At 37.7% G+C, this 16,256-nt stretch overlaps 1 protein-coding gene across 1 annotated transcript; it reads right to left on the bottom strand.

Annotated features, from left to right (window-relative positions):
• On the bottom strand, positions 201-12,013 carry LOC109223916 (protein yippee-like At4g27740). The gene is made up of 2 exons (XM_019388397.1): positions 11,765-12,013; positions 201-681 (listed from the first exon to the last, which is right to left on the bottom strand). Exons 1-2 carry the CDS (start codon positions 11,858-11,860, stop codon positions 457-459), a joined length of 321 nt encoding a protein of 106 aa, XP_019243942.1. The 5' UTR covers positions 11,861-12,013; the 3' UTR covers positions 201-456.

Genomic DNA, 16,256 nt, shown 5'->3' on the forward strand with positions numbered 1-16,256 from the left:
GGTTAGGAGATTTTTAAAATTTGTGAATGGAGAATAAAAATGGTGAGGGAGGAGGAAGATGGAGTAAATGGTGGAATAAAAGAAAAGGAAATGAATAATTTTAAAATTATGTGAAAAATAAGTTATAATGATGTGTAACAAAAAATTTGACGTGGCCACTGATGTGTCATCCATGTCAGAGATTTGAAGAACACGCGAGGTGAGAGGGGTTTAAAATATTGGCTTTGAACAACTATAAGTGTCTGGATGAATCTTCTTTGAGTATAGGGACCGGGATGACAAACACTAACAAATACAAGTGCCTACGAGGCTATTCTGCCATAAAAACTTACCAAGATTTTACAGATCAGTACGTATAGTACTGTAGCATGACACAAAAAGATTAAAAGTAGGTTTTAAATAGCATCAATATTTACATGGCCAGAATTTTTATTAATTTACAATGTGTACAAATCATCAATATTCTTTGAGAATTTTGGCAGTCTCGATAATGAAACGGCCTTCCTTGTACTTTTGGGAAGGATTATAAGCTTTAACATATTTCCAACCCAACTCCTCACCACACTTGCTGCAGAATATATCAGCAACGCTAAAGTAACCCGTCATTAGTTGTCTATCTTCCTTTTTTCCCACCACTACATTCATTGCATGCTTGAAAAGGAATGCTCCTCCCGATTTTGCCTATGTGAAATCCAGAGATGGTCAAGGTGAGAGAGATGAGCTCAGTTTGAGCTCTAATGGCGGAAGAGAGCAGATCGCACAAAAGGAGAGAGAAGGCAGGAAATGAAGCTTCTAGAAAAAGGAGCTGATTTTCATTATTACAACTCAAAGAAAAATTACATAGTTAATGTCCTATTTATAGGATTTGGATAACTACCTAACATCAGCTAACTTGCCTAATAACCAATACAAGTATGAAAGAATAAAAGAATAAGTGCAAAGCTGTTATAAAACAATAAAAGAACAAGAACAATATTGCAAAGAAAGAGAGAGAGAATTCTTATTGAATTTAGGGATGAATTACAATGGAATATAACCTTCTATTTATAGGAAGAGAGTGACTTAGCCACCAAGTAATAAACCCTAGAATCTCTCTAAAATAGACATTCACCATAAATAAAATTCTATTTATAACACTCCCCCTTGAATGTCTATTCAACAGATAATATGCCTCGTTAAAACCTTAACTAAAATAAAACCCAGTGGGAAAAAAATTCTAGAGAAGGAAAAAGAGTACACATATCTAACAATACGCCTTTTGGTTGCCTCGTTAAAAACCTTGCAAGGAAAACCCATTGAGACAAAACCTTGTAAGGGAAAAATAGTACAACGCATATTAACTCCCCCTGATGAGAGCATCAATTCACATCCTTAAGCATTTGCATTCCAATCTTGTGCACCATCTTCAAAAGATCTTTGGTAGAGATTTGACGAACAAATCAGCCATATTAACTTGAATGAATATATTGCACCTTGAAATCATCATTCTTGATAGAGATGAATTGTCTTCATATGATCTTGTTGGAATCGTCAGTTCAATATCTTCACATAGAGTTGAAAACTCTTGGTATCATATTATCATGCATATAGTTATAGCAAGATACATTTGTGCACAAATTGCACTGAGGATGTAGTACTTCATGACCATGAATTCTATATGCTTTAAGCAATTTAAATCCTTCAAGGATTGTCATATAAGTCATATAATAAACTTTAATTAGATGCATATCAAGTTTTCTTGTCATGTTAGACAATAGAAGTTTTGTATAAATGTATCGCCATGTTATTAAGTATTTTTATTTAAGTTCTTTCCTTTCTAAGAGGTGGAATAGAATAACCCGGTTGAAGCGTAATGATCATACGTCTGTAATGCATTGTATGTCCCATAATAGGTCCCAAATAAGATATCGGAAACTGATTGCACATATCATTGTCTTTATACTTTCAAGTGTTTGAACTGAATGTCCAAAACTATATGTCTTTCGTATGAAACAAATTCTATTCAAATTGTGTCTCTTTCATTTGGCCAATATTTTTGTGTCTATATTCGACAGACTTAAGATCCTCATCTATACTTAGCGCTAACATAGATGTCGTCGACGAACATTTTATATCGGTTCCAGCTTTATTTTCATAAAGACATGACATAGAGATCTCTTCATTCATATTTTCAGGTACCTGAATCTCTCCTGAGATTTTATGAAGTGTTATGTCATGTGATCTTCTAGATCACTTGCCTCCTTATTATGATCATTTTGATCATTTGCTCATCTTCTATATTAAGAAGTTTATTTGAAACCGATTTGTCTATATGCTTTAAGCGTACCATAGACATTGTCCTTCTAGGACTTAATAAGAGCATTTGCAATGAGAATATAGTTACTTTCTTTGGGTCAGCAAATGCGTCTGGCATGCTTTGCAATGTGTTGCAAATGAATTATCCTTTTATGAGCTTCAAGTTCATATTATCTTATTCGAGGATCTAGATGTACAAATAATAATTCATTCCACGTAACTTTTTCTCAACTATTTATCATGTCTCCCCCTCATGTTAGAAAAACTAACTTGTTTCCTCAACTTTAAGAACCCATCTTTGTGCGTTATGATGTTAATTAAAATATACACCGCACATCAATAATAATAAGATGGAATTATTTGGTTCCTGACCCCGAACCACTTGTGAGGGAAAAATGTAATATACTTTTGTATATAACGTATATCAAACTGATATATATAACTTTGTTCATAAGCAATAGTTTAGCTATTAAGTAGAGGCACTCAATAAATCATTTTGCTAAACCAACTGTGATGTAAACCAACTTATCAAGATAAACTATCTTGAATAGAAAATTTGGAAATTATGCTCTAGATTAAATTATTGAGCAAGTTACCTCGCAAACACTAGGTTGCAGGTTAATAATAATCGCACATGTAACCATCTCATAGATGCATCTTATGTGATATACATGGCAGGTGAATGGGCCCATATTCACCTTTGAAATTTTAAGCATTCATGGGATTCAATCCCAATTTGAGTTGGTATATTAATTAATGAAAACAAGCAACATAAGAGAATTCGTAAAGAACTTTCTAGTTCTTTAATATTTACCCATGTGAATTCTCTTTTATTTTTTGCACGTCATACTTAAATTGATATGGCTAGATCTATATGCCAACTAGATAAATTATCAATATTGATAAACTTCAGGTTTACACATGACATGTGCAATTATCAATAAACTCCAAGTTTATTATGATATGGGTTTTTATATCAATAAACTTCTCTTTATTGTGGCATTTTTTTTTGTGTAGTACAAATTGGAGAATAAAGCGGGTAGCTTTTCACATACATATTACCCCGCTACAAGTTGTAGTAATAGAAGATATTAAATCTTTCGTTTATTTATAGTCTCAGTATGACCAACCGCTTTCGCGAATACTTTAGAAACTGAATAAGTTTCTTTGAGACTTACTACAACACAATACCTTATTGGTAATCAATTGTGTTTCTCCAAAATAGTATAATTGACTCTTGCAGAGTTCTCAATTAATTTTGTACTATCACATATTCATCAACATCCACATGGTGAATATCTCTTTTACGGAGAAAGTTATACCATTATGGTCATGGTCAAAATTATATGCAAGATATGTTTCTTGCATTATTATTGTCCTTTAATAATCACATTGCCAAAATATTTTGGCGTACAATAGGTACGTGACCAATGACCATTCATGCCATAATAACGACATTATTTTCTTATATCATCTCAAACCTCCTTCTAGAGGTGAGTGTGGTATATTCACTACCACTAGCACGTGCATATTCTTCCAAGAATGAATATGTATTCATAAATCAGATGTTGTCACATTCACATCATGAATGGACCATAATCATTTATATGTGCTATATAAAATCTCATGTCTAATCGATGACAAATATTACTTTCACAAAGTGAAGGATTATTTTGAGAATCCTTATTATTCTCATTACCACAATGATGACGATTATATTTTCGTCTATTGCCACGTCCACATCCATTGATACCTTCATGGTAATAATTTTGTCTTCTTTCAGACTTTATCATATATTGCTATCACATTCTCTTAAGGGAATGAGAATGAAGCAAATTCAATAGGACGGGTTTTCACTTCTTTGCCTACAATCATACATGAATTTGATCATGGCAAGGCCTAGAAACTTTACCACTTCAAGTGGTTATAATTTCTTACAAACTCCATTAGAGTTATAATCAAACTTTGTTGTCTTTGCTTGTATTTAAAATCAAAGTATAGAATAAAAGAGAAAAATACGGTAAAATACTTACCTTAAATCCAGAATTTAATCATAAGGAAGTTCATGGAATAGTTGACAATCATTATGCTCAATCCCAAAGCTTCTACTCAATTGGTTAGAGTCTCGTGCTGATAACGTGTTATAAAACAATAAAAGAACAAGAACAATATTGCAAAGAAAGAGAGAGAGAATTCTTATTGAATTCAGGGATGAATTACAATGGAATATAACCCTCTATTTATAGGGAGAGACTGACTTAGCCACCAAGTAATAAACCCTAGAATCTCTCTAAAATAGACATTCACCATAAATAAAATTCTATTATAACAAAAGCATTACAAGTTATAGAAAAATAATCTCAACACCCCCCTCAAGTTGGAGGTGAGGACCTCACAGCCAACTTGCTGAGAAGTGCAGAGTTCTTGATTCCTGTTAAAGACTTGGTCAAGATGTCAGCCAACTGGTCATTAGTAGGAACATGGTGAAGGGAAATTAGCCCTTCCTGCAGTTGGTCTCTCACAAAGTGACAGTCCACTTCGATGTGTTTCGTACGTTCATGGAACACACGATTCCTTGCTATGTGTAAAGCAGCTTGGCTATCACAGAATATGGGAATGGGCAAGGCTAGTGGAACAGTAAGTTCATTGAGAAGTCTTGCCAACCATACAAGTTCACCAACAACCATTCTAGCTGACCTGTATTCAGCCTCTGCAGAAGATAGTGAAATGCTAGACTGCTTTTTAGACTTCCAACTAATAGGACTGGTACCAAGCAACACAATGTATCCACTAACTGATTTTCTGGACTGGGAACAAGTAGCCCAGTCTGAATCACAAAAGGCCTTCACTACATAGTCGACATTATTGTTGAGGAAGATGCCCAAGGATTGATCACCTTTTAAGTATCTTAGGACATGGTATGCTGCCTTCAAATGAGGTTCCCTGGGACTTTGCATGAATTGGCTGAGATGTTGAACACTATAGGCAAAGTCCAACCTAGTGTTAGTGAGGAAGTTGAGTTTGCCAATCAACTTCCTGTAATAAGAAGGGTCTACCAGTGGAGCTCCTTCATCAGCTTTTAACTTTATAGAGGGGTCCATAGGAGAAGTCATAGGAGGGCAATCTATACACCCAAATTCTTTCAAAAGATCCATAGTGAATTTTCTTTGTGACATTAAAACCCCTTTCTCTATGTATTGAACTTCCAGTCCCAGAAAATAATGAAGTCTCCCTAGGTCTTTTATCTTAAAGGTATTGTGTAGAAAAGTATTTAGAGATTCAATCTCTTGCAGATGGGTGCCAGTAACAAGAACATCATCTACATACACAGCTACAAACACTACTGAGCCTTCACTTTTCTTATAGAACAGAGAATAATCAAGCATTGAGTGAGTGTATCCCCTAGAACACAAAGCTTCAGTTAGTTTCTCATACCACTGTCTACTTGCTTGTTTGAGTCCATACAGGGACTTGTTTAATTTGCACATCAGACCTGGTGACTCCACAACTAGGCATGGTGGTATCTCCATGTATACCTCTTCATGGAGATCCCGATGAAGGAATGCGTTATTAACATCTAACTGTAGAACCTGCCACCCCTTTTTGATTGTTGTTGTTATTAGAGCCCTTACAGTTGTCATTTTTACTACAGGTGAGAATGTTTCTGTGTAATCTATTCCAGCTTGTTGTGTATAGCCCTTAACTACTAATCTTGCTTTAAACCTTTCTACACTACCATCTGCCTTATGTTTGATTTTATACACCCATTTACATCCTGTTGCCTTCTTTCCAATTGGAAGAGGAACTAAGTCCCAAGTCTTATTTGCATACAATGCTTGGAATTCTTGGTTCATTGTTTCTTGCCAGGCAAGCTTCACAGCAGCTTCCTCATATGAGCTAGGTTCACATTCATGTGAGCCAGTTCCTATCAAATGCTGACAAGTGGAATTTGCTCCATTAGGTGAATTATCAAGAGGTTTGGGTACAGAGGTATTGAAGGAAAAAGACTGTGTACTTTGGCTATCATTTGGAGAGGTTGATTGGTTCTGATGAGTCTGCTGAAGTTTGGGAAGTATACACTCATAGTCTTTAAGATAGGTAGGAATTTTCAGAGTTCTAGAGGGTCTGTTCTGATTTAAGACTGAAGTTCCTTGATCCTGGATTATAACAGTTGGAGTATGAGGAGCATTAGGAGAAGCCTCTCTTGGACTATCAGCAATAGGAAAGGTTCCTGATGTCTGGCTCCCCAAGGGTGACTGAGAAAGTCTAGAGTCATCATCATGAGGGTTAGATGGAGGTGAACAGGGCTCAGGCCTGGACAGGTTCCCTGGTGACACTTCATGGTGAGCATTATTATTCACTAAGTGTGGAATATTTCCTATATCATTAGAAGGAAACAGGTCATCTGACAAGTATGATTTCATTTGAGGAAATGAGGGGAAAACTTTACTTAACTCAGTGAACAGAACAAATGAGAACACATTCTCTTGGAATACTACATCTCTTGAAATACTTATCTTCTTAGTGGCCAGATTTAGTACCTTATAGCCTTTTGTCCCAAAGGGATATCCCACAAAAACGTGGGGAGTAGTTCTTGGTTCAAACTTATCTTTGTATGTTTTGAGAGTGGTAGGAAAGCATAAACAACCAAAACTTTTGAGATGAGAGTAGCTTGGCTTTTTCTGGTACAGGAGTTCAAATGGACATTTGGCTTTGAGTGATGAAGAGGGTAGTCTGTTTATTAGGTAAGTAGATGTCAGAATGCACTCTCCCCAATACTGCATGGGTAATCTTGATTGATAGAGGAGTGCCATGGCTGTTTCTAACAGGTATTTGTGTTTTCTCTCCACCACACCATTTTGTTATGGTGTATATGGGCATGTTCTTTGATGTATAATGCCCTTTGATTGAAAAATGAGGTGGCTTCAAGGATGGTGAACTCAAGACCATTGTCAGTTCTTATGGTCTAGATATTAGTACTGAATTGTTGTTCTACCATAGCAAAAAAGCCTTAATAGTGTGTAGAGCATTGCTTTTACAGCTTAATAAGTGAGTCCATGTGGACCTGCTGTAATCATCTACAAGGGTAATAAAGTATTTGTATTTGTTATGTGTTGCAACATGATATGGGCCCCACAAGTCAATGTGTAGTAATTCAAATATTTTGGTAGTCAATGTTGTTCTTTCTGGGAAAGACAGCCTGGATTGGACAAATAGGGCAAAAAAAAGGCTGTTTGGGTGCAAAGTTGACAGGTATAGAGGAAATCCCTTTCATTTTGATAAAAGGTACATGTCCTAATCTGTTATGCCACAAAAGATCAAGTAAATGTTCTATAGTAGAGGAACTACTAGACAAAGAAGAGTCACTTTTATTACTTGAACTATTTACAGAATGATGTGAATGTGGAAGTGGACTACTTCTATTACTACTATGAGATGGGGTAACCATAGTGGAAGCAACAGGGATAGTAGAAACCAGTTTATTTGTGTTAGCTAGTTGAGAAGAAGAAAGTGAACTAGATGTGTTGACCACAGAATGTGTCTTATCTTTATTACTAGTAAAACATGGAATGGATGCACTAGAAGAACTAGAGGAGGTTGAACCAGTGTTACAGTTGCTTGAACAGTGTAAGTACAGACCAGTCTTGGGTCTACCAATCTCCAGTGGCCTCTTCAATGAAGGGCGCTGTAGAAGAATCCAAATGTACTTGGTGAATACTACAATACAATCAAGCTGAACTGTCAAAGAATGGACTGATATCATATTGAACTTAAAACTGGGAACAAAAAGGACCTTCTTGAGACTGAATTTAGGACTTAGAATTACATCACCGATCAGTGTCACCTTAACCTTGTAGCCATTTGGTAGGGTGACTAAGTATGGGTAAACCAAGGCTTTAATATTAGTTAGGATTGATTTGTTATGTGTCATATGATTTGTGGCTCCAGAATCAAGGATCCAGGTGTCAGCATTTGAACTAGAACTATCACACAAATGGTCAATAGAATCAAAGTGACTAGAGCATGCTGAGATTCCTGCAAAGTTCACAGCTCCTCCATTGATGGTATTACTTGTGGATATGTCTCCTCCTCCTTGAAAACTTTTCAGGATGCTGAGTAGTTGGCCATATTGTTCTTTGGTCAGACTGTGCATGTGTCAAGTCTGTTCCTGATCCTGAGGGCCATTTCCATCATCCTTCATTGCAGCAGCTTCATTTGATGACCCAAACACATTTCCAGCAATTCTTCTTCTCTTATTGAACTTGGAATTCTGTGGGAATCCATGAAGTTTGTAACACTTATCCTTAGTGTGCCCTGGCCTCTTGCAGTAGTCGCAGAATAGTCTAGGTCTATTATTGAGCTGATTCCCCTTATATCCACTATAGGTGTTATTGTTTCCCTGTTGACTGTAGTTTGTTCTGAAATTGCTATTTCCTGATCCACTCGCATTCAAGACAGCAGAATCCATTGAAAATTTTTTACTCCCTCCGTTTCATATTACATGAGGTAGTTTGACTCGGCACGGAGTTTAAAAAAAGAAGAAGAAAACTTTTAAAACTTGTGGTCTTAAAAGCTTAAGGGGTAAAAAGTTTGTGGGGCCATGACATTTGTATGGCTATAAAAGCTTCTCATTAAGGGTAAATGGGTAAAATGAAAGAGTTTAAAGTTGAATTATAACCAAATTTAAAAATGTGTCATTTGTTTTGGAACAGACTAAAAAGGAAAGTATCTCATTTAATATGAAACGGAGGGAGTACTTGGTTTGACTTCCCTTTGATTCTCCTCTTGAATGAGAATGGAGAAAGTTGGGCTATTGTTGGGAGAGGGTTCATCATCAAAATACTTCCTCTCACGACAGTATACACTTTGTTGAGCCCCATCAGAAACTGAATTAATCTTCTATCCTGTTCAGCTTTATGCATGTTTTCTCTTGCCCCACAAGTGCATTTGCAAGCACATTTGGCATGTATGTTTAGCGTGTTAAGTTCTTCCCAAAGTTTCTCCATCTTTGTGTAATATCCGGTGATGTCCAAAATTCCTTGGCTCAGATTATTTATTTCCTTTTGGAGCTGATACAACTTAGCACTATTAGTTTGATCATATATGTCCTCTAATTCCTGCCAAAGCTCTTTAGCATCATTGACGTATTGCAAGCTATCCACTAGGTCCTTAGACAACGAGTTTAAGATCCATGAAGTTACCATATCATCGCATCGCTCCCATTGATCAAGGTTAACAGAATCAGGATTTGGCTTCTTACATTTTCCGGTGATGTACCCTAGTTTGTTTTTCACGGAGAGTGCTCTGAGGATTCCTCTTCTCCATGATCTATAACCGGTTCCGTCAAAAGCTACCGGAACTAGCATAGATCCAGCGCTTTCTGATGGATGCATGTACAGTGGACTTGTTGAATCTAGGGTTGTTTTGTCCGTCACCGGGACTTCATCTTCTCCGGCCATGATTCGGCTCGACCAGAATGAAATCGCTATCGGCGAAGATGAATTACTAGAATCAATCGTCTAATTGATCGATTTCCACACAGGAACCCTAATTCCCAAAGGACGAGTAGCAATGATCAATTTCTGATTTTTTGAGTAGAGGAACGAAAATTGTAAGGAGATGAAGCTTTAGGTCGTTGCCTTGCTCTGATACCATGTGAAAATCCAGAGATGGTCAAGGTGAGAGAGATGAGCTCAGTTTGAGCTCTAATGGCGGAAGAGAGCATATCGCACAAAAGGAGAGAGAAGGCAGGAAATGAAGCTCCTAGAAAAAGGAGCTGATTTTCATTATTACAACTCAAAGAAAAATTACACAGTTAATATCCTATTTATAGGATCTGGATAACTACCTAACATCTGCTAACTTGCCTAATAACCAATACAAGTATGAAAGAATAAAAGAATAAATACAAAGCATTACAAGTTATAGAAAAATAATCCCAACAGCCTATGTAAATTAATTTATCAATTCAATTGAAATCAAGATACAGTTAATAAACTAACCAAAACTACTTGTATCGTTCCAAAAGGAATGATACTATTTTCTTCGTTAGTTCGTTTAAATAAAATTGTACCTTTCTATATTTAGGATACCGTTGATGATAAATTCATGTATAGTTATACAAATATTGTGACCATGGATGGCCAGAGGGTGAAGCCATTATAGCAGGGGCTTTGGGCCCCAGAATTTTAGGGGCCCTAATTTTTGTTCAGTTCCTATTCGATATCCAATATTTGATTTGGGGCCTTGACTAATTCGAGTTTGTACCATATAAAGTCCATTTAAGTTGAAACCGTTCTCCGGAAAGAATTTCTTTCATTCCCAAGACTCGAACCACATACCTTCGGTTAAGGAAGGAAAGATCCTATCCATCCCACTATAACTCTTCTGGTCAGGTGAGCCACCAATTTATTTTAGAAAATATTAAGCTAGCGTTTGGCCATAGATTCCTAAATTTGTTTTGAAAATTTTCATTTGGGTGAAGTTTGGTTTGAATATGAAAATGTGTTTGGACATAAGTTTTCAAAACATATTTCACTTTTTTTTTTTGAAAAAACATGAAACGTGACTTATACCTACAAGTTCTAAAAACTATAACAAAAACCCAACAGTACCTTTATCAATAACATTCATTATATTATCGCAAACCATAGTCCTGAACATAAATAAATTTGGTACAAAATTATTATTTTTATAATAAACTACATAATACACTATCAAATGACCGAGAAGACGAAGCAGCATTGTTACAAAATAATAAATGGTGAGCTCAGTACTTATAAAATACAAAAGTTTGGGGCAATTTTTAAAAAATGTAATAGTGATATTTTGAGCTTGATCTGGTTTTGGAATTTGGATTTTGGGTTTTGGAAATTTGCCAAAATGTAGGTAAATCTACGGCCAAACATGTATTTGCCAAAAAATCCAAAATATATTTTGGCAAAATCTATGATCAAACGGGTCCTAAGTATTTCAAAGTAAAAAAGTAAGATATTTTACATAAAGAAATGAGTACATTATCATTAGAAAATAAGTAATACACTTTTAAACTCTATTTTTTTTTTTTTGTATTTTCTCATGTCTCTATCACTGCAACAAGTATATTGAAATATCAAAAATTATTCTGATATAAAGTTATCAACTTCTTGAATCGGGTTCTATTACCTGAGATTAATAGTGTCACAAGAAAGATTTTATGGTTTATGCAAAAAATTATTAAAATTTTTATTCTCAAAAAGCTAGAAAACTCAACTTCAAACAAAAATATATAAAACTTTTTTTTAAGGCCTCCTATTAAAGTTTGACTTTATATCACCAAATTTATTGAGCACAAATATTACACTGCATTCAAACCCATTAGTTTCAAAACTCTTACTCCAATCTTTCTTTCTTCAATTTCTTGCCAAATCCAGCTATAATTTAAGTGATATAAATTAAGTCAAAGGGAGTAAGATTTTAGAGTAATTACCACAAAACGTTTAGAGAGAAGATCATCTCGAAGAGCAATCGGATTCCGGCAACTCCTGCAGCTAAACAAAGGGTGGCTGTAGGAAGAGTCCGCCATATTAATTAGTAGTTGAACAAAACGATGATGAGTTTAGTAGGAAACAAAGAAAGAGAAGTAGTTGAGTCTGAATATATGTGACGCTTTAATTTATAGGAGTATAGGAAATGGAGAACAAGAGGACATGACTAAATGCATAGCTTTTATGCTGTGGATAAGTAGTACTATACCTTCGTAAGGAAGATGGCTTTTTCTTGGCAACTGCTCTTGACAAGGATAGAGGATAGTGGTTGGAAACTCTCATATGGAGACTTTTTTTTTTTTTTTTGTCTTTATTTGTGGAAAATGAAGACCTTAATGAATGAGTGCCCAACTCCATCGATTTGATTTATTTACTCCATCTACTTCAATTTATATGATATATGTATACGGTTAGAATCCCGATTCTGCTATTTAATCGAGACCAGGGGATCGCATCGAGGGTCAGCCTCGTAATGGATCAAGCCAGAGCACGAAGGCGAGGTGTCGAGTTCGAGAATCGAGGTGCCCATCGAGATCGAGGCCAACAGCGATCGAGACCAAATTTGACCGGCTTCGAGCAAAGCGCAATAACGGAAAGGCGAGATATCCGTAACCGGTCGAAGATCACGGCGGAAATCCGGGAACGGATCAAATCAAGGGCGGCCGTTTAGTTTAATCATGGGATTTACTTCTGTAATTAGAGTTATACCATAATTAGGATTTCTGTACTATATAAAGGGGAGTCTCCATCATTTGTAGGGACCTTACATTCACACAGATCAAAGCAATATAATATTCTCTCTTTAACTTACGTTCTCTTGTTTATCAGTTGTTGCTTTTTAACTGTTCTTGCTCTACCAACTCGAGGGCTTTGTTCAAACACTAGTTTGCTTTATATTATTGTCAATTTCCATCACTTATCTTTACGTTAATCAATTGCTATTAGGTGAAATCACGTATCCTTAAAATCACATTATAAGTTTAATTGATATCCAGCTTTTAGGGTAAATAGTTTGGCGCCCAGTGGGGCTAAGGATAATAGTGATTGCCTAGTATTAATCCTCAACACACACTGCTTTTACGCTTGTTCTCGTGAGTGTCTTTGATTTCACGAATCAACGTGTCGAACTCTCAAGAAGTGCCCACTCACAAAGACACCGGCCTTGGTCTTCGTGGTGACAACGAGCACACAGTTGCCCCAGGAAACGGAGTACCTCCAATCAATCCCGATGAACCACAAGCCGTAAATCCAGTCGATGTCAGCTCTCGTGTTGCCATTCACGGAAATTTAGGCGTCGACCTCGAAAATTGCGTCCGTAGAGACACCCGGGCAGTCGATCAGGACACACAGAGTGGTGAAGAAAGCGGGATTAGCCTTCAAGTGATATTTGAAATGTTACAAACTCAGCAAGCTGCGATAGCACCACTCCAAAATCAGAATCGAGCACCAAGCAGAATCGAACTCGATACATCACAGGAAGTTGTTCGTAGGGTCGAACCTGTACAGGAGAAATTAAATGATAATGGATCGGGAACTGACCCTACCGTCATGAAGATGCTCGAGGAGCTCACTAAACGGATAGAATCGGGTGAAAAGAAAATCGAGGCTAACGACAAAAAGGTAGAAACGTACAACTCACGAGTGGACCAAATACCGGGGGCACCTCCGATCCTAAAAGGTTTGGATTCGAAGAAGTTCGTGCAGAAGACTTTCCCTCAAAGTGTGGCTCTGAAGCCCATTCTTAAGAAATTCCGTATGCAAGACATCCCCAAGTACAATGGGACCACCGATCCTAATGAACACTTCACTTTGTACACATGCGGAATAAAGGGAAATGACTTAGAAGATGATGAGATTGAATCCGTTCTATTGAAGAAATTTGGAGAAACTTCATCGAAAGTGCCATGATATGGTATCATAATTTACCACCCAGATTCTTTTGTGAAAGCCCATGCCGGAGCCATTAAAGTTGCAACGAGGAAATCAAACCTCTTCAAAGTGAGACAAAAGGATAACGAGATGTTCAGGGAATTCATATCTCGATTCCAAACGAAACGAATGTATTTGCCTCCAGTCACAGACGACTGGGCTGTTCAACCTTTTACACAAGGTCTCAACACTCGAAGCTCCATAGCTTCACAACAGTTAAAGCAAAATTTGATCGAATATCCAGCTATCACTTGGGCCGATGTACACAATTGGCATCAGTCGAAGATTAGGGTCAAAGATGATCAATTGGGAACTCCAGTTGGTTCGATTTATCCCAACAGGTCCGTGGACAGAGTTAAAAGGGATGTCGATCCGGAACCACGATCAAATAGAGACAAGGTATCAGCCGTACAACGGAGATCGGAGAAATAACGGGCCTGGACGCAACCCCATACGGAATGACAGAAGAAATGATCTGGGACTGAGTTCCCGAGGGCTTATGAGCAAAAGCAGCTTAGATAGGGATGCCGGATCCAAGGAAGCACCTCAATTGTCAGAATACAGCTTCAGGGTCGATGCATCAGGTATTGTATTAGCCACCAGTCGGATTAAGGGCACTAGATGGCCCAGACCCTTACAAACCGATCCAGCTCAAAGGAACCCAAATCAAGTGTGCAAATAGCACGGAACCGAAGACTGCAAACAATTAAAGGAGGAGGTAGCTCGTTTATTCAACGAAGGTCATCTTCGAGAGTTCTTGAGTGACCGAGCTAAAAATCAATTCAGAGACAGAGATGCAAACAGGAAAACGAATAGGAGGAACCACAGCACGTGATTCATATGATCGTTGGTGGGGTCGATATTCCTCAGCGCTCGACATTTAAACGCACCAAAGTTACAATCACGAGGGAGAAGCGTACCCGGGACTACTTACCAGAAGATACCTTATCTTTCAATGATGAGGATGCAGAAGGGATCGAACAACCTCACAACGACGCAATGGTAATATCTATCCATATGAACAAAATTCAAGTTAAACGTATGTTGGTTGATCCAGGTAGCTCGAGTACTCAACGATTTCAACATGGCAAGTGAAACCACTAAAGGGGAACTATTTTGCTAGTAAACGTGGCTGGAACTATCCAAGAAACGAAGCTCCATGTCATCGATGGTGATATGAGGTACAACGCCCTACTCGGAAGACCTTGGATTCATAATATGAGGATAGTGCCTTCAACGCTTCATCAAGTCTTGAAATTCCCAACACCAGAAGGAATCAAAACGGTGTATGGCAAACAACCCGTAGCCAAAGAGATGTTTGCAATTGATAAGGTAATACCGGTATCGGCACTATCATCAACTAAGGGACCGAAATCGAAGGGAAAGCAAGAAGTCAAATAGCAACCACAGTCACCGGCCTCGACTAGATTGGAGCAGCAGGAAACTTTCGAGGATGATGATTATATGATACCTCGAACCTTCGTAATCCCCGATGACTCCGATGCCATGAAGTCAACGGTTGAAGAGCTGGAACAAGTCATACTGATCGAGCACCTGCCCCATCGAAATGTATACCTGGGCACAGGGTTAACTCCCGAGCTCGGGGAAAAACTCATTAAATTCCTTATTAAAAATATGGATTGTTTTGCTTGGTCCCACCTTAACATGACAGGGAACCCACTGGAGATTACCACCCATCGATTGAGCTTGGACCCGAAGTTCAGGCCGCTAAAGCAAAAGAGAAGGCCACAGTACGAGGTTAAGCATGCATTCATCAAGGATGAGGTAACCAAACTTCTCAAAATAGGGTCCATTCGGGAAGTAAAATATCCCAAATGGCTAGCAGACGTAGTCGTAGTCCCTAAAAAGGGGAATAAACTCAGAATGTGTGCAGACTATAAAGACTTAATAAACAAAGCATGCCCTAAAGATTCTTTTCCTTTACCGAATATCGATCGCATGATTGATGCCACGGCCGGCCACGAGACCCTCAGCTTTCTCGAGTGCCTACTCCGGGTACAATCAAATACAAATGAACCCGGAAGATCAGGAAAAGACTTCGTTTATTACTAAGTATGGTACTTATTGCTATAATGTAATGCCGTTTGACTAAAGAAATGCTTGTGCTACTTATCAACGCCTAGTAAACAGAATGTTCGAAGAAAAAATAGGTAAATCGATGGAGGTTTATATCGATGACATGCTAGTTAAGTCCCTGCGCGCAGAGGACCATTGACACATTTGCAGGAAACCTTCAACATACTGAAAAAATACAACATGAAGCTCAACCCCGAGAAATGTGCGTTCGGGGTCGGTTCGGGCAAGTTACTCTGCTTTATGGTGTCAAATCGGGGAATCAAGATTAACCCCGATAAAATCAAGGCAATCGAAGACATCGCAGTCGTGGACAGTGTTAAGGCCGTACAAAGATTAACAGGGCGGATAGCCGCCTTAGGCCGGTTGTAGACATGTAATTTTTGACCCTCCCCAAGATTTTATATATTT

The sequence above is a fragment of the Nicotiana attenuata genome, chromosome 3 (assembly GCF_001879085.1).
Source record: "Nicotiana attenuata strain UT chromosome 3, NIATTr2, whole genome shotgun sequence".
NCBI lineage: Eukaryota > Viridiplantae > Streptophyta > Magnoliopsida > Solanales > Solanaceae > Nicotiana > Nicotiana attenuata.

Bases quoted from the DNA above. Each gene is read 5' to 3' on its own strand.
- LOC109223916 (XM_019388397.1), bottom strand. From the start codon at position 11,860: ATGGCGGACTCTTCCTACAGCCACCCTTTGTTTAGCTGCAGGAGTTGC. The intron at 682-11,764 runs GTAATTACTCTA...GATTTCACATAG, and splicing joins TTCTCTCTAAACGTTTTGTG to GCAAAATCGGGAGGAGCATT.